This window comes from Penicillium robsamsonii (genome assembly GCF_028829455.1).
Source record: "Penicillium robsamsonii strain IBT 29466 chromosome Unknown utg000003l_segment0_segment0, whole genome shotgun sequence".
NCBI lineage: Eukaryota > Fungi > Ascomycota > Eurotiomycetes > Eurotiales > Aspergillaceae > Penicillium > Penicillium robsamsonii.
In genome coordinates, this window is record NW_026643221.1 from 1,336,591 (window position 1) to 1,361,501 (window position 24,911).

At 47.3% G+C, this 24,911-nt stretch overlaps 12 protein-coding genes across 12 annotated transcripts; 6 read left to right on the forward strand and 6 right to left on the reverse strand.

Annotated features, from left to right (window-relative positions):
- Positions 1-452: 452 nt before the first annotated feature.
- N7447_005236 (tryptophan--tRNA ligase MSW1) lies at positions 453-1,851 on the reverse strand (the record flags this gene model as incomplete). Its single annotated transcript, XM_057229498.1, has 5 exons — positions 453-901; positions 968-1,086; positions 1,134-1,249; positions 1,304-1,384; positions 1,450-1,851. 5 exons carry the CDS (start codon positions 1,849-1,851, stop codon positions 453-455), a joined length of 1,167 nt encoding a protein of 388 aa, XP_057084588.1.
- Positions 1,852-2,279: 428 nt separating this feature from the next.
- Positions 2,280-3,439, reverse strand: N7447_005237 (mitochondrial 37S ribosomal protein uS10m; the record flags this gene model as incomplete). Its single annotated transcript, XM_057229499.1, has 4 exons — positions 2,280-2,943; positions 3,011-3,055; positions 3,114-3,334; positions 3,389-3,439. The coding sequence occupies 4 exons, from the start codon at positions 3,437-3,439 to the stop codon at positions 2,280-2,282; spliced, it is 981 nt and encodes a 326-aa protein (XP_057084589.1).
- Positions 3,440-3,988: 549 nt separating this feature from the next.
- Positions 3,989-5,275, forward strand: N7447_005238 (purine-nucleoside phosphorylase; the record flags this gene model as incomplete). The annotated part of the gene is made up of 7 exons (XM_057229500.1): positions 3,989-4,190; positions 4,242-4,320; positions 4,374-4,453; positions 4,524-4,588; positions 4,647-4,849; positions 4,900-5,179; positions 5,231-5,275. The coding sequence occupies 7 exons, from the start codon at positions 3,989-3,991 to the stop codon at positions 5,273-5,275; spliced, it is 954 nt and encodes a 317-aa protein (XP_057084590.1).
- A 166-nt stretch (positions 5,276-5,441) lies between these two features.
- N7447_005239 (Fcf2 domain-containing protein) lies at positions 5,442-6,383 on the reverse strand (the record flags this gene model as incomplete). Its single annotated transcript, XM_057229501.1, has 3 exons — positions 5,442-5,816; positions 6,038-6,188; positions 6,244-6,383. 3 exons carry the CDS (start codon positions 6,381-6,383, stop codon positions 5,442-5,444), a joined length of 666 nt encoding a protein of 221 aa, XP_057084591.1.
- Positions 6,384-7,155: 772 nt separating this feature from the next.
- hapE (CCAAT-binding factor complex subunit HapE) lies at positions 7,156-8,322 on the forward strand (the record flags this gene model as incomplete). The annotated part of the gene is made up of 5 exons (XM_057229502.1): positions 7,156-7,240; positions 7,393-7,406; positions 7,514-7,570; positions 7,625-8,263; positions 8,320-8,322. 5 exons carry the CDS (start codon positions 7,156-7,158, stop codon positions 8,320-8,322), a joined length of 798 nt encoding a protein of 265 aa, XP_057084592.1.
- A 695-nt stretch (positions 8,323-9,017) lies between these two features.
- On the reverse strand, positions 9,018-11,796 carry N7447_005241 (Rab GTPase-binding exocyst subunit SEC15; the record flags this gene model as incomplete). The annotated part of the gene is made up of 9 exons (XM_057229503.1): positions 9,018-9,096; positions 9,156-9,406; positions 9,465-9,914; positions 9,966-10,101; positions 10,171-10,280; positions 10,328-10,429; positions 10,486-10,617; positions 10,701-11,693; positions 11,749-11,796. 9 exons carry the CDS (start codon positions 11,794-11,796, stop codon positions 9,018-9,020), a joined length of 2,301 nt encoding a protein of 766 aa, XP_057084593.1.
- Positions 11,797-13,065: 1,269 nt separating this feature from the next.
- On the forward strand, positions 13,066-15,925 carry N7447_005242 (putative meiosis protein MEI2; the record flags this gene model as incomplete). The annotated part of the gene is made up of 14 exons (XM_057229504.1): positions 13,066-13,199; positions 13,260-13,962; positions 14,017-14,436; positions 14,498-14,734; positions 14,791-14,826; positions 14,886-14,952; positions 15,005-15,023; positions 15,081-15,111; positions 15,184-15,201; positions 15,254-15,282; positions 15,338-15,381; positions 15,434-15,513; positions 15,567-15,669; positions 15,720-15,925. The coding sequence occupies 14 exons, from the start codon at positions 13,066-13,068 to the stop codon at positions 15,923-15,925; spliced, it is 2,127 nt and encodes a 708-aa protein (XP_057084594.1).
- Positions 15,926-16,620: 695 nt separating this feature from the next.
- Positions 16,621-17,264, forward strand: N7447_005243 (uncharacterized protein; the record flags this gene model as incomplete). Its single annotated transcript, XM_057229505.1, has 2 exons — positions 16,621-16,805; positions 16,856-17,264. 2 exons carry the CDS (start codon positions 16,621-16,623, stop codon positions 17,262-17,264), a joined length of 594 nt encoding a protein of 197 aa, XP_057084595.1.
- A 92-nt stretch (positions 17,265-17,356) lies between these two features.
- On the reverse strand, positions 17,357-20,302 carry las21 (mannose-ethanolamine phosphotransferase LAS21; the record flags this gene model as incomplete). The annotated part of the gene is made up of 7 exons (XM_057229506.1): positions 17,357-17,913; positions 17,975-18,964; positions 19,027-19,397; positions 19,454-19,581; positions 19,648-19,936; positions 20,000-20,044; positions 20,106-20,302. 7 exons carry the CDS (start codon positions 20,300-20,302, stop codon positions 17,357-17,359), a joined length of 2,577 nt encoding a protein of 858 aa, XP_057084596.1.
- Positions 20,303-20,835: 533 nt separating this feature from the next.
- Positions 20,836-21,299, reverse strand: N7447_005245 (DUF2423 domain-containing protein; the record flags this gene model as incomplete). Its single annotated transcript, XM_057229507.1, has 3 exons — positions 20,836-20,966; positions 21,037-21,066; positions 21,119-21,299. 3 exons carry the CDS (start codon positions 21,297-21,299, stop codon positions 20,836-20,838), a joined length of 342 nt encoding a protein of 113 aa, XP_057084597.1.
- A 388-nt stretch (positions 21,300-21,687) lies between these two features.
- Positions 21,688-23,652, forward strand: N7447_005246 (transcriptional regulator family: Zinc finger MIZ-type; the record flags this gene model as incomplete). Its single annotated transcript, XM_057229508.1, has 6 exons — positions 21,688-21,832; positions 21,965-22,288; positions 22,345-22,661; positions 22,735-22,840; positions 22,894-23,119; positions 23,178-23,652. The coding sequence occupies 6 exons, from the start codon at positions 21,688-21,690 to the stop codon at positions 23,650-23,652; spliced, it is 1,593 nt and encodes a 530-aa protein (XP_057084598.1).
- Positions 23,653-24,088: 436 nt separating this feature from the next.
- N7447_005247 (trafficking protein particle complex subunit) lies at positions 24,089-24,881 on the forward strand (the record flags this gene model as incomplete). Its single annotated transcript, XM_057229509.1, has 4 exons — positions 24,089-24,312; positions 24,395-24,512; positions 24,603-24,692; positions 24,750-24,881. The coding sequence occupies 4 exons, from the start codon at positions 24,089-24,091 to the stop codon at positions 24,879-24,881; spliced, it is 564 nt and encodes a 187-aa protein (XP_057084599.1).
- Between the last annotated feature and the right edge of the window lie 30 nt (positions 24,882-24,911).

The window sequence follows — 24,911 nt, forward strand, 5'->3', positions numbered from 1 at the left end:
AAAGAAAATTGGGGCAGTGATATCTAGGATCTAGATGTGTCAATGAGTTATTCGGTCCAGCCGGCTAGGCAGGACCACTTTATGTCTTTTACTCTGCCTTGATAAATTTACTACGGGTTAAGGCGGAATCTTCATGTGCTGTCGTCACCAAACATAAACCCGTACAACCTATAAGCGCAATCCACCACTTTACCTAATATATTAGTCCATAATCTTCGTCTTTGATTCATATTCAATCTTAGAACAAAATAGAATTATACAAGTTGGAAATCCTTAGCATACGTAGGCTACATACGTAGTGGATGATGACGCGGATGGCTCCACTTCAGCCCACTTTGGGCTTCGGAGTCTATACATATCTGACTCGTATACTTATATTTTAAGGTGTACATCTTACTATACAAATCATTCACTACTTTACTATTTTACAATCCAGACATCCTACTTGCCACTCACAGACCCATCGCATCCCGAATCTGCCGCATGGTCTCCCGACTGTTGGCCCGGGCTGCTTCGGCTCCATCCTCAGCCACTGACTCCAGGTACCCCGTCTTATCCTCCATGATCGTGATATAACGATCCCGGATCTCCTGCAAATGATATGCAATCCTGTCTGCAACATGCTCCTTGAGCGAGCGGAGACTTGCGGTGTGGAAATCAACCGCAATCTCTTGGCATGATACACCTTCCAGGTGACTTAGGATCTCGATAAGATTAGACACGCCAGGTCGAGAGATCGGGTCGTAGGTAATGTTTGCTTCCGAGTCTGTTAGGGCTACCTTGACTTTCTTGCGGATTTCGGCCGGTGAGTCGGTAAGGATAATCCGGGATTTCTCATCGGCGTGCGATTTAGACATCTTTGAGGTGGGTTCCTTAAGGGACATTACTCGTTTGGCAGGGGCTAGTCAAGTTAGTGTATGGTCTGAATCATTATGTTCCTTCTGGCACAGGCAAGCTGTTATCTTACATATCAATGCCTCTGGGATGGGGAAGATAGGCCCGTAGAGGTGGTTGAAGCTGTTCGCGGTATATCTGGAAAACTCTAGGTGCTGTCTTTGGTCTTCTCCAACGGGGACATGGGTAGCTCTGGTGATCATTAGTAAAGATCGCGTTAATATAGATGAGCAACATACCTGTGCACAAGGATATCAGCAGCTTGTAGTACTGGATAGGAGAAAAGGCCAAGTCGAAGTTGTGCCCGTGCTGTAGAGTCATCAAGTGTGGCATCGTCTGGTAGTTGCAGTTTACTCTGGAGGGTGTCAATAGAATGGCTTTCGTATATAAAAATTATAGGGCCGCTCACCTTCCACTGTGTCATGCGCGACAGATACCCCATGGAAGCTACCGTGCTGAGAATCCACATCAACTCAGTATGTGCTGGCACCTGATGAATGTCAATATAAGGTCTCCAATGTGTTTAGCAGCCGACAGGTATAAGACGGAACCTACACCGGACTGGTAGAATATCGTAGAGCGCTTAGGGTCCAGGCCCACAGCAAGCAACGTCGCAAAGGCCTCCTTCCTCCATCTCTTCAATTGGGCTGGGTCTTGCGGTACTGTCAAGGCATGTAGATCAACAATAGAGAAAAATAGCTTGGTTCCTTCGGCTGCAGTATCCTGGAGCTTCACCCATTGATGTAAAGCTCCTAGATAATTGCCCAAATGAGGCACGCCAGTGGGCTGAATCCCGGAAAATATAATAGGCTCATGTGCTGGTGGTGTGGTGTTTGAGCTGTTCCATCGATGGCATCTCCTTGGGAGAAGGGAGAGCCCGCTTGGACGGATCTGGAGATGTTTCGCACACAATGACCCCAGCGAGGCAAATTCACGTCGCATCGCGTTGGTAGACATCTCCAACAAACGCTCGATCGATGTGAGAAGGAATTTTTTTTTATGTGCAATCACTTCGTACTGCCGTAGTCCCTAATGACCCCGAAAAACGCGAAACGCGATATGTATCACGTGATTGACATCGTACAATGTGTCGGCACAAGATGGTAATGCCCAGATGGGCATCATTGTCTACACCTATAGGCTAATTTCACATATTGCAAATAATTTCGGAGCACGTCTATCGGGGACCCGGTTGTGGCGAGCAACCTCGTTCAGTATACATAAGCTTCCTTTCATCTGGGCTTAAATGAGAATAGTAAAACAGTAAAATACATATGGCCTAGATCAAAAAGGCTTTTGAATATAATGAAGACAGCGCCTGCAGCAAAGACACCAAGTCCGGATGTTCACGGGTATACAATTTCAGCAGTAGATCGCCATTCCATCTATAAACCCTTGCGCTCTCCGAATCGCTCACTGTTCAAAGTATCGAATATCGTGCCGGGGGCCGAGTTGTCCTTCCGCTGACCGAATTGCGCAAGCTCGGGGCGGAGGGCCTCTTCCACCTCGGCGACAGAAGCGTCCATAGCCTTACCAGCATCTGTTATAGAATCGATGGTTAGTACCTTGACCAATAAAGACGGCCATGCAGACGAAAAAAAGGAGAAAAATAGTGTAACCATACCGAGACTATCGTGTTCCCAGATATTTGCCTTCATACCGACTCCGTAAAACGCGTGCTTTCGGAGGAATGCAAGCCACGTCTGCACCGCTTGCGGGTTTCCATCCTTGATCTGAACCAGTCGGCGGAGGGTGATACGTTCAAAGTTCTCCTGGCTCTTCTTGTGCACGAAGTTGCTTCGGGGGACGGTCCAGCGTTCAACGATGCGGGGGAGAGGCACAGGCCCGGACACGGGGAGGTTGAGGTAGTAAGCGGCACGGATGGCGAAGTCGGTGAAGAACTCGACGTTACGGACGCTGTATGATCGCAATTGAAGGTCGCAAACTGGGAGGCCGTACTCTGCCTTCCTCCGCAAAGGACGTAGGTATATGGCTTGCACGCTTCGTGGCAGTCGGCTCTCCTCGCCGAATGCTCCTAATCGTTCAGACCTAACCAAACTATGAGTAGTGATCTTCGATATATTTTGGCATTGAGCCAATCGTATTGGATACTCACCATTCCTTAACGCTAGGCTTGGTGATCTGCTCGGCTTCCGTCGATCTGAATTGTCTCAATTAGCCACAAACCCAAATTCTACTAGATTTGAAGAGTGTCTCACGCTACTGGAGTAGTTGATGCAGGGGCGGTAGCGGCGGGGGTAGCGACGGGAGTCGCGACAGGTGTAGCGGCAGGAGCAGCGGCAGGAGTAGGGGCCACAGGGGCAGCTTCTGCAGGAGCGACTGGTGTAGGGGTCGGTGTTGGGTCTTGAGCGGGTGTCTTCTCTTGCTCCGGCGGAGTTGGCTGGGTTGGGGATGATAGAGAGCGGAATGGCACAGGCACCTTCCAAGGAGCTATTAGCGCGTGAATCGTGAATCAAACAAAATGAGAACATACCCTAAGGTGTTTGCTCACTCCAATTAAGGAGCGCGATGTGTATGAGAACATTGTTAATCGTGATTTTGAGGAAGATCCGTTGTTGTTAGCGGATGGGTTTTTTCGGGGAGCGACTCTAGGGCGGTGAGTGGGGAATTTGGATATAGAGAAAGCGACTGAGACTACGGAGTACTCCGGACAGTGATATATTCTTTATTTATTATCCTAATATTGATACAATAATGACAAAGGCCGATAGACTACCTAGCTCCCAGGGATTGATAATTTATATAATGATTAAAACCCTGAGTGTGCGATCTATGCCCTATGTTACCGGCTATATAGACATGTTCCCTAAGAGGTGATCAACTCTCTTGCTCCAGCCTTTTAGATGGAATATTCTGCTCAAAGACGCCTAGAGTTATCATAGTTATCCTGCTTATCTCAAGTGATTTCTATTATGAATCAGATTACTGCACCCCCGCCAAATTAGCGACCTAGGCAATGGAACCATGTGACTCCGCACTTAGAAACGTCGCCTTTTTGGCACAATCCTACCTTCCACTTTATATATTCTACTTCTTTAAATCTGTGTATACGACAAGACTGACTTCTGCCAACATGACCAAAACAGACCTTTCCTCGTTCGAGCGGGCCAACGAAGCGGTTTCTTATCTCAGAGCCAAGTTGCCAGAGGCTCTGCAAAAGCCTCATGTCGCAATTGTATGTGGCTCAGGACTAGGAGGGCTTGCAGATACTATTGACCCCGAGTCACGGATTGAATTTGATTATGCATCCATCCCCCACTTCCCTCGCTCAACAGGTTTGGTCATCTATCTCCTTCGGGTTAAAGAGAGGTTCTAACATTGCACAGTGGTTGGACATGCTGGAAAGTTGGTTTTTGGTCTTCTCGGCCAGAAAATTCCTGCAGTGTTGATGGTTGGCCGTGCTCAGTCAGCTTAAGCCCTCATTTCTGCTTGTAAAATCATAGCTGACTTTGGCTTAGTTACTACGAGGGGCACTCGATTGATCAGGTGTCATTCCCAATCCGAGTGTTCAAGCAGTTGCAAGTGAATACGGTTGTCTGTACGTTCTACATGATCCTTGATATGAAGACTGATGTTACAGAACGACAAGAATTAATGATGTTTGGTAGTGACCAATGCGGCCGGAGGCTTGAATTCTGAGTATTCTGTGGGGGATATCGTTCTACTGAATGATGTAAGAGAAAACCCCCATCGAAGCTATCGAGTGGAGTAATTCTAACACCGATTTACAGCATCTCTTCCTCGCAGGTCTGGCAGGAACTCATCCATTGAGAGGACCCAATGAGGATGAATTTGGAGTGCGATTCCCACCGCTATCTGACGCCTATGACCTTGAGCTCCGTCGTCATGTGCATCAGTCATGGAAAAAACTCATTTCACCGGAAAGCAAGAGAAAGTTGCATGAGGGTGTATATGCGTTCTGCGGAGGTCCCACGTAAGTCACCTCACCGCAATCCCTTTGCACTCGATTCTGATAGCATCAAGCTACGAGACAAGAGCCGAAAGTCGCATGCTTCGAATGCTTGGTGCCGACGTGGTTGGAATGTCCACAGTACCGGAGATTGTCACCGCCAGACATTGTGGCTTGCGCGTGCTTGCCTTTAGTTTGGTCACCAACAAGGTCGTCTTGTCTCCGGTGCCTCGGGGAGATGACGATTTGCTCCAGAATAAAGCAGCAGGTGAACTGAGCGCTCTTCTAGAGGAGGGCATGGCAGGACATGAAGAGGTCCTTGAAGCTGGCCGCGAGGCTGCTAATGACATGCAGGTAAGATCATTACATCAATTCTGGAAGACAATGAAATTGACATCGATCCAGAAATTGGTTGTCGAAACCCTTGTGGATGTCTTTGATCAGGTTTAAGACTGGGCTTGACGTGGATGATTGCATATGATGATCTCAGATCGTGACGATCTGAGTCCAGCTTATTAGGATCCTAGCAGAGGCGATGTTGTTGATATGTCGGCCATGTTTAACATGGAGTTGTTGCCGTTCCTGGCATGGTTTGACGAAAGTAGAGACCGAAAATTCACTTGTTCTTCCGGGTTCTCTTTGCCTGCAGGTCCTTGTAGAAGGATTTCTTTCCGCTTGTTTTGCTGGCTTGAATATCCCTGTATTTGGACTGGAAGCGCTTGGTGGCACGCTCGAGTGCCAATGTTTCCTCGACGAAGTTCTTCTTGCGGTCCTTCTTGACGATACGATTGCTGAAGAACTCGGTAGGACCCTGGATGATGGTTCCGACCTGGGAATATTCAGGCGGTTTGGCCTTGCCATTTTCCTTCTTGTAGTGACGCTTGGGATCCAGCACAGAACGCATCCGGATGAGCTGCAGATCTCTCTTAAGCTCTGGGGTCATTTCTGTCTTCGGGAGGTTGAACCACTCAGGCCCAGCAGTAGGCTTGTCCTATCAAGGGCGATAATGGTTAGCAATTGGCCACAAATATCGGACACCGAGAAAATATAGTAATTGTGATGAATGCTCAGAGTAACTATGAATAAAAAAGGCTCTCACTGGTGCAGCACAGCCCAAAACGGACTGCTGACGCCGCATCAAGCGCTTCGCGTTGGGAATATCTTCCTCATAGCATAAAAAAGAAAGGGCAGGGAGGCAATTGGGCGACTCACGGTATTCACTTTCTTGATCTCAACCTTGCGAAGAGAGTTGGCCAACTCCTTCTGTTTTTGGTCAATGATCTTTGCAGCATCGACAGTAGCAACATCGTCTCCCTGGCGAATGTATGTTTCCAGCGAGGACCCAGGTGTCAATTTCGGGATCCTAGTAGATGTTAGCCTAGATCCTAGCTTGTCAAATCTTAAAAAGGTTTCCATACCTGATAGATGCCAGATCATCAGTCTGGGTGCTCAGAGTACTGGGACCCTTCAGGCGGGTCTCTGCCTCGAGAAGCAGCTGCTGAATCTGATCATCAGTCAGGTCCTCCTGAACATCCTGAACACATGTTGAGTCAGCCATCCCTGGTGAATAGGGAGGGTAGCAAAAGCTCAAAAAGTTTCAAGGTGAGTGGAGAGAATTTATATTTTTTCTTAGCTTTGCTTGCTCTTTCCCGGGGCCGGAAAAACGTTTGTGAGAAATTTCTGCTTGCGAGAGTGGATCTGTGTCATGTGATTATTGGTAACTAATTATTTAGTACCTAGTACAAGCTAATTGGTTTATTTAACGCGTAGTAAGTAAGTACTAGTACTTACTTCTCAAGTACCGTCCGAACGGTACAGCTGTATTGAAAGTCGAAGGTCCCCGATTCACCTATCAGAGGTATTTCTCTAAATATGCCCAAGTTATAGATACAAATGTACATTATTTCCATTGCGACAGAGTAATACAATGATATAGAACCCCTTTACTATTCGAAATTAGACCTAATTATATGCAAGAGAGACATATACTACCATCTTAGATATAAATCCCTTATATCACATCCATACATTGTATAGGTATTATACAGCATCGAGCTCGGAGGGGTGTGGCTCGGGGGAACGTCAGACAGCTGAACACCAGCTTGGCACCCAACGCGCGACCTGGAACACCACGAGCTTCGTATAGTCTCTGACTGTGACACTTATCTAATTATCGGTTTTATATCACGTCAATTCTTTCTTTGTTCTAAAATATTCCACCTACCTCCCCGCATCTCACACCAGATCGCGTCGCATCCTATCGGTCCCTCCAGAGCACCATCTGCCCGACACACCCTAGAGGACGCATATAGCTCAACCCCAAAGCCAGCATGGAGCAATCCCCTCAAGGCACTGCGCAGCAGAGCAGACAACAGCCGCAACCGATCTATGATGTTAGAAATGGGGGTCATTATGGTAGGTTCCAAGTTTACCATTACGCCAAAGCTATGTTGTACGCGCCATAACTACGCATCGCGGTCCGTCAAAGGGCCACTCTGCTGGTATATTTGCTACTTCTTGGCTATACAATCGATATAAATGGAGACTGACAATAACCGTTATTATAGGTGCTAGCGCAGCGGTATGTCCATCGCGGTGAGCCGCGCGAGTCTTACAGCCTTACCTTCCCTCTACGATGATCGCGCAAAATGTCTTGAGTAGCAACTAATGAAAGCTGCATTAAAATAGCTCTCAGCGCAAGGTTATGCGCCAGTTGCCGAGTTGTACACTGGTACCTGGGCCAATGTAAGCGCCCAAGATGACCAAACACATATTGAGCTCGATACTCACCAGAACTAGGTAAACCAAGGCCTTCAAGGAACTGCGCGTGATATCCTAACGACCTACTGGCAACATGTCATCAATCACCTGGAATCAGACAACCACGACTACAAGATCCACCAGTTGCCATTGGCCCGCATCAAGAAGGTGATGAAGGCGGACCCGGAGGTCAAGATGATATCCGCTGAGGCGCCCATCTTGTTTGCCAAGGGCTGTGATATTTTCATCACTGAGCTGACTATGCGCGCCTGGATCCACGCCGAGGACAACAAACGTCGTACCCTGCAGCGATCCGACATTGCCGCCGCTCTGTCTAAATCGGACATGTTTGACTTCCTGATTGATATAGTTCCCCGCGAAGAGGCAACCTCCCATGCTAAGCGGTCGAGTCAGGCTGCTGGTACCGCCCCAGGACCTTCAGCTGCTCCCGGTCAGCTGCCCCCTGCTCCGCATGGAGTTCAACCGCACCAGCAGCACATGGGCCCTGCCGATTACGCCTCCCTTGGCCAGCACGGTATGCCTCAGGAGCAGGAGTACCGCCCGCAACCTGCCATGTACCCCGGAGCCGTCCAATCAGACCCATCTGCGGCATATGGTCAACCTCAATCCCAAATGTTCGAGGGCATGTATGCCTACCCGCATCTCCCTCCCCAGCAGGTACGTAGTTGTCACATCTCTCATCTTCAGCAGACAAGCTAATCTTGGTTGTCAAGTGAACGTACCGTCCGCACATGGTCCAGTCCGTCATTTTTATTCATGTAGTTGATGCGCGTTCAAAGGCGAATTTTGGTCCTTTTTTTTATTTCTCACTGTTTTTACTGTTTTTATTCGATTCTCTTATTATTTTATTTTCCCACGCAAGGCAAGGGCAATGCTGTAGTGGTGATTGAGCGACTCCCATCTTTCTGATCTTCCAGGATTCTTATATGTATGGAATGAGAAGGTTTGATCCTGGCCATAAAAGAGAAAAGATGTCGCATTCTAAAGACTCTGTGATATTACTTTCTTGATTATTAGTAGTATCATGTATGTCCTACGGCTGGTGTAGGTCTTGGGAGTATGCCGAGATTACAACCTGAGAGACAAGAGACATCCTCAGACGGTTCGGAGTCTTCAATGTCATAAGGCTTATTTATATATGCTTCGATGGGCCCCAAGACGTACTTCATCCCAGGTTATACATAGAAAAGTGGTTTTCGCCAATTAAGCCTTTTCTTGCTTTCTGCTATCTACCTACCTATGCTGCATAAAACTAAGATGAAAGAGACATCCAACCAGAATTTCTGAGAAGCTCACTGAAAATACACTGGGAAGACTACTGAAAGACATCACAAGCACAAGGCCGCATAAGCGGCCTTGTATTCTTCTTCTTATAGGTAAACATTGCATTACACATAACACACTCATAGATTTATCCAGTCTTCTTGAAGCGCGATGAAAGAGTCGCAAATTTATCCACCTTGGTGGGGGCTTGAACACTGCGTGTGAGCCTATTCGTAACTAGTTAGCGGGCAGTTCACGGCAATAAGATGTAGACTCCAAACCGTACTTTTCAAGCAAAATGGGCCCTTGCATGGCGTCAACACGTCCATATTTCTTGTTTCTCGTAGAAATGTCGTAAAACTCGTCTGCGCTGTCCGCTTGCATCAACTGCACGGTTTGCTGTAGCTCGTCGAGGTTCTCGCGAAGAATCGGGACATTTAAGCTATCCACAAATTCGGCAAGGTATTCAACATCTTTTGCTAACGCTGCCACTCCGTTGGGATTGATTTTCTTCACATCTGGCGACAATGGTTGCGCCTGTATGGCCAGTCAGTAAGTTTCTGTTTCGATGGATTAGGGTCTATAATAAACGCACCAGAATCATGTTAGCAGCATGGCTAAGGGCGTCAAAGTAGATGAGCTCTTTGATCTCCGTCGGCAGACCCAACAACGTGGAGTTCATGATGTTAGACAAGAAACGAGTCAAGGTTTGCATGTAGTTGCTCGGCTCTGTGGGAGGTGTAGGTGTCATCCACTCGTACTCTGCTGTCTCGATAAGGTCATCGATTTTGGAATTGACCACCTCGAAGATACGCTTCTCGGCCGCCTTCTTGTTGCTTTTGAACTTTTCAGTGGCCCTCAACGCAATTGAGATGCCGGTGGAGTTCTGTGATCGGGCTGCTGCTAATAAGAGTTCCAGCTCGCGGCAAGCTAGCTCGAAGTGTTCCAGGTTGATCAGAATCTGAACGATTTGACCTAGATATTGCGAGGAAAGACGTTCCACTAAAGTGTCACAGACTTCGTGTGAAAGGAGGTCATCCAGATCCTACTAGGTTAGTTGTTGAGTCATGGGTCTTGAGTGTTGGTTCGAACTCACATTCTTCAGTGTCTCATCAATCACATTTGTATTAGCGAAGCCGTCACTCGCGAAGAGATAGAATTGGCTCAGGAAATTATGGATATCAATGCAACACAGCGGATACATTCGGGAGAATGGTAATATGCATGGGAATCTAAAAAAAAGTCAATGATCAGCTAGGTCTGAATAAGGACCAATCGGCACTGGCTGATTTACAACTTACACTTGTTCCTCACGAGGTTGATCGGGGCTGTACCAGCTGACGCTAAGGACTTTGTCGTACTCCTCTTGGGTCTGTATGGGCATGGGCATATAATCGTCCGTTGACACAACCTGACAGTGTCAGCATTTGAAATAGATTGGGAGGGGAGCAACCGTACCTCCTGGAAATCGTCACTGAATCTTTTCTTCAGAAGCTCGGCATATTTGCCAAAGAGTGTCAGCAAGAAGTCATCAAAGACCCGCACGGGGAAGTTCCATGTCTGTTATATGGATATCAGTCATTTGAGCTCATGATATTAGAGAAGGGTCTACCTACATTCATCGTCTGCATGAATAGAGCAATTAGATTCTTAATGCTGAGAATGCTTTCAGCGTTGTCGACTTCATGAAGTGCTTTCGATATCAACACTACAGCCCCTTGGCACATCGAATCCCACAGCTCATCAATCTATTCGGAGGCATGAGTCAGATCATTGCTGGAAAGGCCCTCCTTGGAAGGAGAGTAAAAGGAAGGGAAATATGGTTTCTTACATCGACGGATGACCTAAGATCGGGGGCCCTTTTCATTGTGGCCCGTTCAACAATGGCAAATCCAGCCATCTCTTCCAAGAGATTGTGCAGACTAGAACCATCTTCATCAACAAGAGTGATAGAAGACGGAAGCAAGAGTTCTTTTTGTTTTCGGCGGGTGGTTGCGTATTCAATTCGGAATTTATCCATATGTCCCAAAGATTGATGGATATGCAAGCACTCGAACAGCGGCGTGAAGTCAACCTGGAGATCTTCATTCTCGAGTAGGTCATACTCTTCATCTTCATCGGCCACCAATTCGATCGCAGAATTCAAATTGAAATGCTCTAGATAAGGGATTCTTTCCGCTCTTTGTTTTTGTCTTGTCTTTCGCTGGTCTGTGTGGAAGAGTGCAATTTCCCCGAGGTATTGAGACATTTCTCGGATGCGATAAAGCCAGGTGTTCAGATCTGACATCACTGCTTCCGCGATAGCTCTCTGTGTCGCTGGAACTGAGCGTTGTATCATGACTGCAATCTTGTATTGCGTCACCCCCTTCAGATGGACATTTTGTAATTCCTCCAGCGCCCGCAACGCTGCGTAGTGGTTTTTCTTTGCCAAAAGATCATGGACTTGGTTGGCTAGACGCAGCACCTCCAAGCAATCCTGAATCGCACGACTGGTCTCATCAATGTTCTGTCGGTGGCCACGCGACTCCACCAGTGCTTTCTTCTGCTCAGCCAGGCGTTCGGTACTGGTTTGAATAGACTGATTCAAGTCCAGAATCTCTGCTGTCAAGCTCACTGTCCCCTCTCTAATCCGAAGCAGTGAATTGACAGAGGAGACGAACTCCTGGTGGTTTGTGTTGCATATGCTTTCGATCTCGGACTCCTTGTCGCCGGCAAACCGGGACAGTGACTGCAGGAGTTGTGGAGTGCGATTCCCAACACTGTAATCTCTGATTGAAGGAATAAGCTGATCAAGATAGTCTGTATCGGAGGGTGATATGATAATCTAAGGGCAAGAAAGTCAGTTAAGGTACATCCTCCAACGTGCTCGGCTGGCTCACTTGGTTCAAAACATGTGGCTCATTGAGCGTTGGAGCCATGGGTGGCATAATGGCTCAGCTTCATAGCCGAAGGGAAGCCCAATAGTCAATACTTCCCACTTGCTAGGTTTGCAACCTTATCTAGAGTAGATGATCTCAAGCTTATAGGTACTCATTGACGTCCACAGGCGGTCAGACGTTCGATCTGCCACCAATGTGCATTACCGCCTTTGAATGGCTATTTGCCAAGATTAATGCCTGATATTTCAAGTGTTGATGCCTGAATTATGTCTGATCTAGACCGCTTTTGACGTCGCTCTATACGGTGTACTATAAACATAAACATTCTCTATAATTAGAGCTCTTCCGACCGTACAAATCTCCATATTGATGTGATTGAAGCTATTCTTACCTTGCAAATATCTATGCTCACCCGATTCTAGGCGATTTGAAACCTCTTTGACCGCGTAAGTCTCCCTATTCACCCCTAGGCGTTGAAGCATAAATCTTTATATTTGACGAATCTAAAGCGATCCTCGCACAAATCTCTATATTACCAAGCCCTAGGCGTTAAAGCTGTCCCAATCGCATATACCTCGATCTTGAAGTCATATCCGACCACTTCCGGAACATACAGAAACACGTAGAATGAATACCTAGTATAGATGAGAATATCAACCGGACGAAAGTCGCTACGAAAAGCTTCAATCCTGTTTACCTCGGGTACCCAAGGTCATCCATGGATGTCTACAGAACATTGGCGCTAATCCTATTATGTACTAGCCTTGCACTAGCGTGAACCTTCAAATATAAACTCCGAGGACGGGTTTGCTACTATGATAGACAGCACGACAGAGAGTGCAGTTGCTGCAGTCTGAAAGAACACAACCATATTAGCTGATTTAAATTATGATGCATCGTGTGCTGGAAAGTTTACGGGCTAACGTTTCTGACCGAGACAGACCTAGCAATGAGTGCGCTGGCAAATTTACGGTTTTTGTGTCCATGGCAGCTAGCCGGAAGAGATTGCTGGGGTAGGTAGTACGTTTGTTTGTAGCGCTTAGTCGGCGCATGTATGAAATAGATGAGCTAGAAACCGTGACACCCTTTATAAAGTAGATTTCCCCCCGTCGCCAACGACTTTTCGATTCTCCTTTTCAAAATCCCCGTCGCTATTCGCCCCAGAGGTCGCTTCATAAACTTTCTGAACTTTCTGCATCTTCAATCGCTACGTTGCGCCCCTCCGCTCTCGTGGACATCCTTTTCTAGCTTGTATGTCCCAGGATTGTCTTTTTAACACTACCGTCGGCTCACTTTCGCCTTGCTTTAGATTCAAACATGGAGAGGCCCTCGTCAACTCGAGGTTCGCCATCTGAGCAGCTGACTGCTTTCGACCCTATTGGGTATGAAGCTTTCGCTCATCGGGGAAATCCTGTTCCGTTTCCTGGTGTGGGATCTGTCCGCCCGATCGGGTAAGTGCTTCGTTTATACATACGTTGAATAAAAAGCCCTAATAAATTTTGACGTTACAGTGATCCGTTTGCTAATTGGTCCAACGAGTTGCGCATGGCGTCGACCATAACTTCTCAAACGACCCCTACAAGCTCTGCTTCCGGCTATGCCTATGCGCCCCAGGCGTTCGAACACTCCAATGCCTTGGCTCAAATTGCGCCCGCAACTCTTGACGTAACTCTTGACCAGGCAAACACCCATGCCTCAGGCAACCGGTTTGAGTACTCTTCAACTTCCTCACAGCTTTCTCCTACGAATGCTGGTTCTGGTGGAGTGCGATACTCGCCTTCTCATGTCCAGGCATCACGGTCTGTGAATCAAATGCAGTACTTGCCTCATGCGTCGACTCACAGACGTATGCATTTGGGTGATCCACGCTACCTGCTTTCTCCTGTTCAGACAGCTATTGCCAACACTCGCTATTCACCATCCCGTGAGCAAATTAGTTATGAATATAGCCCTACCCCGGCTTTCATATCCAACTTGTTCGCAACCACTCACGATCCCGTAACTGGAGATGCAAATGCTGCGCCTGCGAATGCTGCGTCCCCAAATGCACCAATCCATGGAAACATCGATCACCAAGCTGGTTGCAACACTGGTATCACCGCTTCACGCTCCTTCAGCGGTGGAATTCATGATGCTACTGAGAAGAATCGATCCTTTATCGTGCACAATGTCTCTCTCGACACTTCGCACCGCTCTATCATTATGATGTTCCCTGTAAGTTGCAACACTAACTTGATCATAGGATAAACAAAAGCTGACTTTATCAAGATCGAGGAGTATCCTTCCCTTGAGAATGTTTGCCTCAAGCAGCTTGGGACCAAGGGCGTGTTCTCGTTTTCGTTTGGCGATCTTCGAGAAGCCATCAATGCCATGAACAAAATTCGCTCAACTCGTCCTGGATGGCGCGTCTTCCCGTCCACTGCCAGAGAGATTGCTAACCTGAATGGAACCAATGGACCGTCTGCCTCTGCTCTTTCCGATGGTGCATTCTTGCTTTCTGTGTTCGTCACCAAGTGGCTCATGAAGCCTATGGATGGGGTTGTCGAAAATGTTGTTGCCTCCCTTGGCAAACTGCGTTCATGCAAGCTTATCGAGAATGGAACGAACATGAGTCGGTACCACGTGGAATATTTCAACGTGCGCCATGCGGCTTATGCTTTCTCCTGCCTTGGTGGGTTTAGACTCGATGTATTTTCTTTTCTTGTTTTTCTGTTCTTACAAGTACAACGCTAATATTGGTTTCCTGCAGAGTCTTCATTTCGACGTCTCCCCAATTGATGCGAAAGAAGAGCCCGCTTTGTCTCACAATCAAACTCCTAGTCGTGTTTCCCCTCGGAGCCCTGTGACCCCATATCACCTCGTGTCCAAGGAGAACGAGATCGAGGAGAAGATCGACATTTCTCCTGCTTCTGAGGAGGGTAAGACGAATCCTGAGCACGCGATTGATCTCGATCGAATCAGGCACGGACTAGATGTTCGCAGCACTGTAGGTTTTCTCCACTCTGCTGCCAGACCGATTTCTCACATATTGTCTCATTACAGGTCATGATCCGCAACATTCCCAACAAGCTTAGCTCGGTATGACTATCTTCATCTTGTTATTAAAACCACGAAGCCTAACTCGATGTGATCAATAGGAACAGCTTCAGCGCATAATTGATGAGTCCAGTTATGGGAAGTATGACTTCCTCTATCTTCGCATGGGTAAGTTCTTCTCAATGATTCATTCGCTTCCTCTAGCTAATGCGGTCCCTAGATTTCACCCATCGTTGCAAGTAAGTTTTGAGTGCTCATTGTTGGTTTTCGATGTTACTGATCCTTTGTTTTTCTAGCGTTGGTTATGCGTTCATGAACTTTGGCGATGTGAGTATTTCTGCTGAGATCCCTTTCATCTGGTATCCCTTTCCTCCGATATTTTACTAACACCGTGTGCAGCCAATCGATATTCTCGATGTAAGTTATATCGTAGGCCAGTGTGTGACATGTACTTACCAATTTCCTTTAGCTTGTTCGCGCTCGAGAGGGCAAAACTTGGTATGCCCGTTCTCATCTTCCCCAGAGAACTGCACGGTTGCTGACTCAATTACAGGCCCAGCTGCATCTCCGAGAAGAGAACCGAGATCTCTTATGCTAGTTCGTGTCCCACCCGTTGTCAATGAGAATGATGTCTGACAAGTTTCAATAGCACTTCAAGGAAAGGATGCTCTGATTAGCAAATTCCGCAACAGCAACGTTATGACTCGTCCTCATGAAGAACGACCTCGGGTGCGTTTCGTCCTCTCTTGTCCTATTGCAGTACCGATATTGACTGGATATAGCTTTTCCATATCGACGGCCCTCGTGCAGGCACCGAAATGGCTTTCCCAGGCCCCAATGATGCCAGTAAATTGCGACGTTCAGTTGCTAGCACCACTCAGCAAGGTAAGATGCTATGTCCTTTGGCTTACGAACCTGCCCTGACCCTTTCACAGGCCTTTTCGCACCTCGTACCCGAGGTCCCACTACGCCTCACACCAACCGCATCCGTCCTCAGTCTCAGTCGTTCGGTCAGACTCCCCGAGGTCGAGGTTCTATCCGCACTTCCCGGCATTCTGCTGGTCGATCGGTCCAGCATGCCCCTGGCGAGTTTGCTTCGATGCAGACCGAGAACCGTCAATTTACATCGCAGAGGAATTAAGCTTTCACCACGATGCCGACCAGTCCCATTCTTCATGGGTTTCTGCATTAAAAATTCAGTTCGTACCTTCCCTGAAAACGATCTCGTCGACGAATAATCCGACAATCCATCTCTGTCCTGTTGAACCCGAACACATTTCAAGAGACATTCGTCGACAAGTCTTTGACCAAGACCCTCAAATTTGCCCTCAACAAATGAAATCCAAAAAAAATCGACGATTGCTTACCCTTTCCTTGCCTATTTTGAAAAAAGATTACGGTTGACTGTGCTCCTCCGGTAGATGTCTACTCGAGAGGGCAACACAGACTTCTTTATCGAAAAAAAGATGAAAAACAAAACAAAAACATCTGGGACTCAGTTCATTTCCCTTTCCACCAAAGATACATTCGGCTAACAGAAACTTCTCGTTTCCTGCCATTGATGTGCTCAACATTAATTGCCTCGTTGCCTTTGCTGTTCTTTGCGTTTTCTGCGTTTTTTGCGTTTTCTATTGCTTTTTGCGTTTTCTGCGTTTGCTATTTCTATTGCTTTTTTTGTTTTGAAAATCCGGAAAATCCCAAAAATATTGGGGGGAGTTAGTTAGCCAAATGGAATGATTGAGTATTCAACTCTGATGGTAGAGAGTAGATACATTCGACAGTAAAAGTACGTCGGGAAAACCCACTTTTCATCTTTTCCAACTCCCTACACAAAACATGGACTCCAAGGAAATCCTAGCAGTCCACTCAACGCTGCATCTAATCTTTCACCGTAACAAGAATCAGCATCGCCGTACAAAATGGTGGAAATGGCTATCCATCTTGAAGCGCGCCACCTTGGATCTCGCCCGATCGGGGGTAAAATCCCACCTGGCCACCCACATAATTCCGAGATGTTACATGTATGAAAAGGTTCTATTACTTTGCTGAATCAGACTAACTGTTTCCTTAGTGCCTTCTCAACTGTCATTGCCGATAACCAGTTCTCTACCCTTGGAATCGTGCTTCTAGCTACCTTGGCGCGACTGTCCAAAATCACTGGGATCAGTCATCAGCTGAAGGTGCAACCTGTGGCAAGCAAGTCCAAGCCTACTCCTGTTGTCGCAAAGGAGGATCTTGGGGAACGCATTCGTCGAATTGATGATGCGCCACTCACCCGCCCGGTCAAGGTTTTGCAGTCTGAGTCCAAGGTCTCCAAGGTTCCCAAAGTCCCCAAAGTCCCCAAAGTCTCCAAAGTCTCCAAAGTCTCCAAGGAGAAGAAGAGCACGGAAAAGCTTACCGAGGACGGTGTTTCAAAGCCTACGCTGAAAAAGAAAAAGAAGAAGAACGCTATTGATGATTTGTTCAGCGGTTTGTTTTGAGTCTCATACCCCTCTATGTATAGTGTTTACTTTTTACGGTTTCCAAGGGGTGTATGTCCAGGCCTTGTATTTCTATGCTGAAATATTGCTTTTTATGAATAATGAGATCGAGATCGAGAGAAAATAATCTCCCCCAGTAAATTGACAGCAACATGATTGGCAGTGGCCCACGCCATACTGTAGAGATATTTGGGGGAGAACACGGTCCAGATGAAAAGATGCGTCCGCAGGGCTGTACAGGCGGCCATGACAGAAACCAAGGACATGGCGACATGGAAGGTCAACAGTGCCGAGGGGTTTTGTTCTGCGGGATTCGTCGGCCGGAGACGATGGCTCTGTGAAGCCCACCAAATAGGTCCTGCCCAGTTGCTCGCGAAGGTGAGAATGCCCACGAGCACCACGCTGTAGTTATCAATGCCGTTATACCCACTAGCAAGGTCCACGGAGGAGATTGCGTTGGAGCCGCCAAACGCGAAGAACGTCATATATTGAAAGATTAAGGTTGTGATAGTCACTTCGATCCCAGTGAGGTTCATGGAAGAGAGAATGCCGGCCTGGATTCGGAAAATCAGGAACAAGGGGACGTTAGTGGCACGGGACTGCGTCATTAGGAAAATATGTAGAGCTTCATGGATTATATCATGTGGCGCTAGAGATGCTGGTCAGTAAGGACTCCAAGCTCAGAGGCAATTTAGCACGTGTGGTCTTACCTCGGGCAACTCTTGATCGGTTGCCAACAACGAGCGCTAGCAGAACAACAACAGCGAGTTCATAAAACACAAGCCTGGCATGTGAAACCAATGATAGACTGTACGGCCATTCCTTCATGATTTGCGAGATGAACGTCCCATCGAGGAGTTCGGGGGATTCCGAAGTCACGAAGTGCAATTTGAACGTACAGGCCAACACGACAGGAGCCAATGCACCGAGCTTCATAATCCCAGATATTGGTATACTCTTGAAAAGATGACGACCGGCATCCACGTATGTGAGGATAAAAAGCCCCCAGAAGATTTCTGGATGGCGTGCGAAGAAGGTACGAGCAATATCAGGCTCAGCTGCGAACTTCTGTCCTGTTTGGTTCCATCGTCGCAAGAGCCGCTGGGTGATTGCGAGCACAGGAATCATGAATTTGTTAGACCAATATGCTAACGACCCAAAGTGTTTGCGTGACACTGGGGTTGCAGATGATTGCGATTTGATATGAAGGTAGACAATCCATCCCGAGCAGATCCAGTACCAGAATTGTTGCTCTTCTTCCACGTAACTACTCGCAAACATCATCATCCCACAGGTGATGATCATGAGCATCAAAAACATCCCGGAAGATCCGTGACGTGTGCATTCCTTGTATGTAGCCGGAAGTACAAGCAGACCTGCAGCCAATGTAATTAGAAGACCCAGAACGAGTCTGGAGACATCGTAGTTACTGGCAGTTCGGCTCATGACCTCTTGTGCAATTCTTAAGAACTGCAACAAAGCGGGGCCGGCCGTAGAGTAAGAATCATCTGCTTCATCCCTGCTAGAGAGGATTTGCTGAACTCGAGCCCAAGCACATTGAGCTCCCTCAATACCCGATGAAACTCCCGAAGCACAGGATGGAATGCTATCGGGGCTAAACGTAGATCCAGGGAACGTAGTTGTCAATGTGTTCAGCAGCTGCTCGGCATTTTGATATAAGATTCGAAGTTTATGAGAACCTGTTTCCGAGTTAGTTCCTTGTTGTACTTCGCTTTGGTGCGTTTAGAAATAGAGTGCATACCAGTATCCCACATCTCTAGGAAGTCTGGGATGAATACACCAAGACTGTTTAAAGGAATTGGAATTCCAAGAAGCCCCGCCAAGGTTGGAGCAATGTCCGCTTGCTCAACGGTCTGATAGTACTGCATATCGCCTAACGGTTCCGCGGGGCTTTCTCTTCGGCCGCCTAAGGCTTCAAACTTGGGTGATATGAAAAGTAACGCGGGGGATGTTTCGCCAGCAGAGGACCCGCCGTGGTTTCCAGCCTCGTTCATGCCATGATCTCCGCACAACACGAAAAGTGTGGATTGGAGATGATCTTGTTGCTGCATTGCGGTATAGATTTCAGCCACCATAGAGTCCATCTCATGCTGTTTCGGTACCATGAAGGGACTAGGAAGGTCAGGGTTAAAAAAGCATTTAAGGATGAGGTAGCGGGCCGTATTTACCTTTTCGGGCCAGCCTTATGTCCTATGTGATCCAAACCCAGGTAATGCATAATCATAGCAGACCAGTCATCCTGGGCAAGCTCATTAGGAACGTGTCGAGTCACATTATGATCTACTTCCGTGAAGTCCTGTGAAAAGAAGCTCAGTTTCAATACTAATACTGCGGATACACAAACACCTAAAGTACAACTGACCGACACGAAAAAGCTTGTCGTTCCATCAGCTCGGTCAAACATCCCCGGGAAGAGCTTGAGCCAAGTGTCGTCCCCATACATCACAAGCCGTCCTCCTGCGGCCTTTATTTGCGCTAACCAGGTGTCCTGGTATGCCAGTGTTGATGTGGTATCTGATTCAGCGATGTTGAGAATAACATCTAGAAAGGATGGAACCGAACCAGTTGTGATGGCCTTTAACCGAGGCATTGTAACAGTCGGAGAGCTCGCATAGGCTGTGAATGGCAATGCAGCACCGGACCGAATCAAGCTAGTATCAAATCAGTTACTTATTTCGAGCGATAAAATAGTGGATTTCGAAGGCAACACTCACCTCTGTGTAAACAAGAAACCTGACTCATTCGAGTATACAAAGTCGCTATATGTGACACCTTGTTAGTTACCGGTATAGTTTGGGAGTTGAATTATCCCAACCATACCTCCGGAGCGCATCGACCACCATGAAGATAACTTTGTCAAACATCGCAGGTGTTGTAGCATTTGCGTCTGTTTCATCAAAAGTTGCTAATCCAGGGATCAACGGTTTATAAGGGAAGAATCCTGAAGAGAAGGTAAGTATGCCCATGGGCACTAGCAAATTGGCAATGACCGTCGTCCAGCTGCGGAAGCCCGCCATTTTGCAAACTGACTAGCGTTAGCACTGGCAGCACGACTTTGATGTAAAGAGCCCCCAAATCAAATGGACATGTCGAACTGTCCGGGGGAATCCAAAAGGAGGCAGAATCGTGTTTATGATCGACGCGCATCACCACACCGCCTTCTCGAGTACCTTGGTCTATTGTGCTCCATATAGAAGTCTACATTTACTTCAAAATTTGACCCCTCTATTCATGAGATAGAAGTTAACAGTGTTGGATGAAGCCATAAATTCGCTAATTAATCTTGACTAGGGTTGCTTATTGGTGATTTGGAATTTAAGAGCAACCTCTATTGGCTCCCCGGCCACACTGAGGTTATTCTTTTCCCACCGAGCAAAATCCAAGTAATATCTCAAGCCTTTAATGAAAAGGTATGGTATATCAGACATAGACTATGAAACATATGTACGTGAATCGCAGGTGTAATCGTGGACTCCCAAACGCCTTTTTCTTCTTTCCGCCACACCATCTCATCAATAATCCATTCATTGGCCCTCACTAGGCACACGCCTCACTTCCTCTTGGGACCCTTCATGGTTGTACCTAGACGCTTTTGGAAAACAATCGAGTTGCGGGGCTTCTGGTTGCGCTTGTGCACACGTTCAGGCTTCTTCTTGGACTTAAGTGCGTCGATATCCATCTCTGTGTTAGACGGGTAAGCGTTCTGTATTTCAAAAAAAGGTATAATCAAAAAGTTGAGCCATAGACTAACCTTCACTGTCGGCGGTCTGGGCCTTGACTGCTGTAATATGAGGTAAGCCGGTATCCTTGAAAAATGATGGTAGTATACATACCATCCTCGATCTCTTGCTCCTTCTTTGATTTCTTAGGGGGTTCAGGCCGCGGCTGTGCTGCAAGCTCCTGTAGTTTGGCAGCGAGTCTCTCGGTTCTGGCATCAACCACCGGGCCGAAGACCTTGGTGCGCAGAGTAGCTCTGTTGCGCTTGGAAACGCTGGCTCGGACACTCTTGGCCATTTTATGAAGATATAGAAGAATAAAGAGGTAAATGGGGTATCAAGACGTGAGGATATGGGCAAGAATGTTAAAACTGATGTTGAAACTGATGTCGGGTGGGAAATAAAATGGTCAAACTGATAACACAATCAACTTTTTTTTTTCCCGATAGGCTCGTCTTATGTCATCCGGAGACCGCACTTCCAAGGTTCACCTCCGAGTGTCGACTCGACCTCGCCGCTTTGTGACTGGGTTTGTGGCATTTCACATTTCACTTCAGTCGAGAGATGTATCGATGCAGAGCCCTTACAATTGGCCTGGCTGAATTGGACCCTTGTCTCTCGAGGAACACTGAACCAAGTCCTTGATTACTTTCGCACTTCTCTTATCTGCGCAGTCATAAGCAGCCATGTCGACCAGCCTGGCGTCAGAGGTCGCAACACTCACGGCCTTCATAAAACCTCTCACAAATCCACAACTGAAAGATTTGTTGAGGTATGAGGGCCTACAGGTATCCGGGTTGAAGGCAACCCTACAGTTCCGCATTATTCAACGTTCGTTAATTCCCCCGGTTCTTGTTATGGCTTGTTCATTCTATCCTCTGCATGTTTTACAATCCTTTCTTCTTCATGTCCCTGTTTCACGGCCCATTCTTGCAGAAATCTGGATACTGACCAACGAAATAGGCATCCAATCTCTCGCGGAATCCGACCCTGTCAGTTTCGATGAGCTAGCCAGGCGCATTCGTGCGACTGCTTTTCCAAACACTGTGCAATATCAGTCACCCTCTAGACCACAATACCAGCCGTCGCCTGTCTCTCAATCTCCTGCACAAACTCGACATGCACCGCTTGGCGTCTCCATGTCCCCTCATCCATACTCGTCCGGTCCGACTGCTCCTCTCATGAACCCTCCTGCGGCGGCTCATATATCTCCAGGTCCTTTGGTTTTCAAAGAAAGTCCATTTTACACAATCCTGGAGCCTTTGACCTCAGTCGTGGAATGTAAAAGTATGTTTCTTTGTATTTTTGAAGCTTGTTGAACATCCGTGTCTAATTTTACCCAGTTCGCGAACAAACACGGGATAGTGTTGAACTGAAGGTCATGCTATCTCAGCAAGTTGCCTATAGGCTGCAAACGGACTCAAATCTTCGAGTGATGGTTTATTGCGCCGGTGATTCAGGCCTCACACAATACACCAAGTCAGACATCGCATTTCCACATCAGGTCGAGCTCAAAGTCAATCTTGATGAAGTTAAAGCCAATCTCAGAGGCCTGAAAAACAGGCCGGGGACTACACAACCTGCAGATGTTACCAACTTGATCCGCAAAAAGCCCAATTACCCAAATAATATTGTCATGACTTACGCATTGACACAAAAGGTTGGATGAACTCGCTCCATTTTTACTTGGTAGAGCATATGTTAGGCCGGTCGACTAACTTTTTCTTGCACAGAAATTCTTTGCGCTTGCCAACCTCGTGAAGCAGCATCCCACTGAAGACCTTGTATCGCAGTTGAAGACACGGAAACTCATCTCGAAGGAGCAAGTTTTACGCGAAAGTAAGAACCGGTCCCTTTCCATTATATTATACCATGCTAATCTCGATCTCCAGTGCAAAATCGCGCAAACGACTCGGAGATTGTCGCGACATCAAGTGTCATGTCACTTAAATGCCCTCTATCTACCCTGCGCATCCAGGTGCCTTGCCGCTCTATCGTTTGCACACACAACCAATGTTTCGATGCATCTTCATTCCTTGAATTACAAAAGCAAGCTCCCACTTGGACCTGCCCCGTGTGTTCCAAATCGACTAGCTTTGAGTCTCTGCAAGTTGACCAGTAAGTCCTACGCGCCCCTCATTGACATCTCTATTTCGTTTCCTAACTGATCGCATAGATACGTTGATGACATTCTTCAGTCAACGTCACCGGACATTGATCAAGTCACGGTTGAGCCTGACGGTGTATGGTCAAAGCCCAGTGATTCCGACGCGAACAATTTGGGAGGGATGACTCCCACATCAGATGATGATGACGACGACCTAATTGAGATCAGCGAACCAGGGATGCCCGCTGTAAAACAAGAACCGGGAGCTTCGAAAATCTCCCTGGAGCGAACACCTGCGCAGTCGCAGTCTCAGTCACAGTCACGAGAGGCATCAACTCCGTCCTCTGCGATGCGCATGTCCAGCAAAAAGCGATCCATTGCTCAGGTCATCGACCTTACTGAAAGCGGCGATGAAGATGAAGAGTCTCCTGCGCCACCTCCTAAAAGGCCAGCTACCAGTCTGCCTTCCCGATCTTTTTCTCGTCAAGATTATCATCTCCCGCCTGCCAGCAGCCCTCTGAATGGCGGGTCATACCCACCATGAATTTAGATTCTTATTCTAGTCCAGCTCTTGTCAAGCTGATCACCAAAGCATTGGTCTTTTTTTTACCTGGTGCATATTTCCATGGAGTTATTGGCGGGTGGAGTCTTCAAGATATCACAAGTGGCTATGTATCTAAGGGGCAATTGTATCATTCTAGTTTTAATCGGGCAATGAACGGAAATATATTGACTATGATTATTATCCTTCTATTTAAATAACACAACCAAGGAGTTGTATTTTCTTGTATAGATCAAACGGCCAATATCAGGTGGATTCCGGCCTGGAGTTGTTAGTTTAGACCCAGCTCCCCGACTCCCCAACTCCCTCCAACTCCCCCATTTCCAGTCCTTCCCATCAACACGTCCTCGTTCCATACATCAACCCGGATCACTTGTTAATTCGCTAGACTTAGTCGCCTTTTATTGACTCTTTCATAATGTCAATCGATTCAACCTCCCCGTTAAATACCGATCCAAATGCCCGCGTCTTCAGCTCCTCATGCTTTGACTTCCTACTCATAGAATTGGTGCCAATGGCCGAGCGCATGGCAAGGGAACTAGCGACCGAGGGAAAGGAAACAGAAGACGAAGAGGTTAGAGAGACGACATTCTTCCGTCTAGAGTCTCTGGGTTATCGTGTTGGACAAGGCCTTGCGGAGCGGTAAGCCATATCTCCTTTTACATCGGCCCCTTTGCTTTCTCTTGCAATCCTACAGCGCTCTAACCTGTGTCAATCTCAATAGCTTCGCCCGCGACCGTCCTCGATTTACCGATAATCTCGACGTGATCAAGTTTCTCTGCAAGGATCTGTGGACAGTCCTATTCAAGAAACAGGTGGATAATTTGAAAACGAACCACCGGGTATGTGCAATACAGAGATGTGTTGTCGGGGAAACGCGACATCACTGCACTAGCACAGATGTCCCTGAAACTAACGCGGACCATAAATAGGGAGTCTATGTTTTGACCGACAGCGCGTTCCGGCCATTTGGTAGGATGAGCATGGCGGTACGGAGTGAAGCAATATCCATGGCGCAGGCAGTAAGCATATCCCCTTTTCAATTCAATGGGGATATCTTGGCTTATAGATTGATCTAGTACCTTTGGTTTCCTTGCGGTATCATCCGGGGCGCATTGGCGAATTTGGGTATCAACACGACGGTGCAGGCCGAGACCTCAGATCTACCAGGTGCAACTTTCCAGATCAAAACTCTCCAGCCTCGGCCTTGAATGTGAAAATGGTTGCGCCTGGGCCTGGGC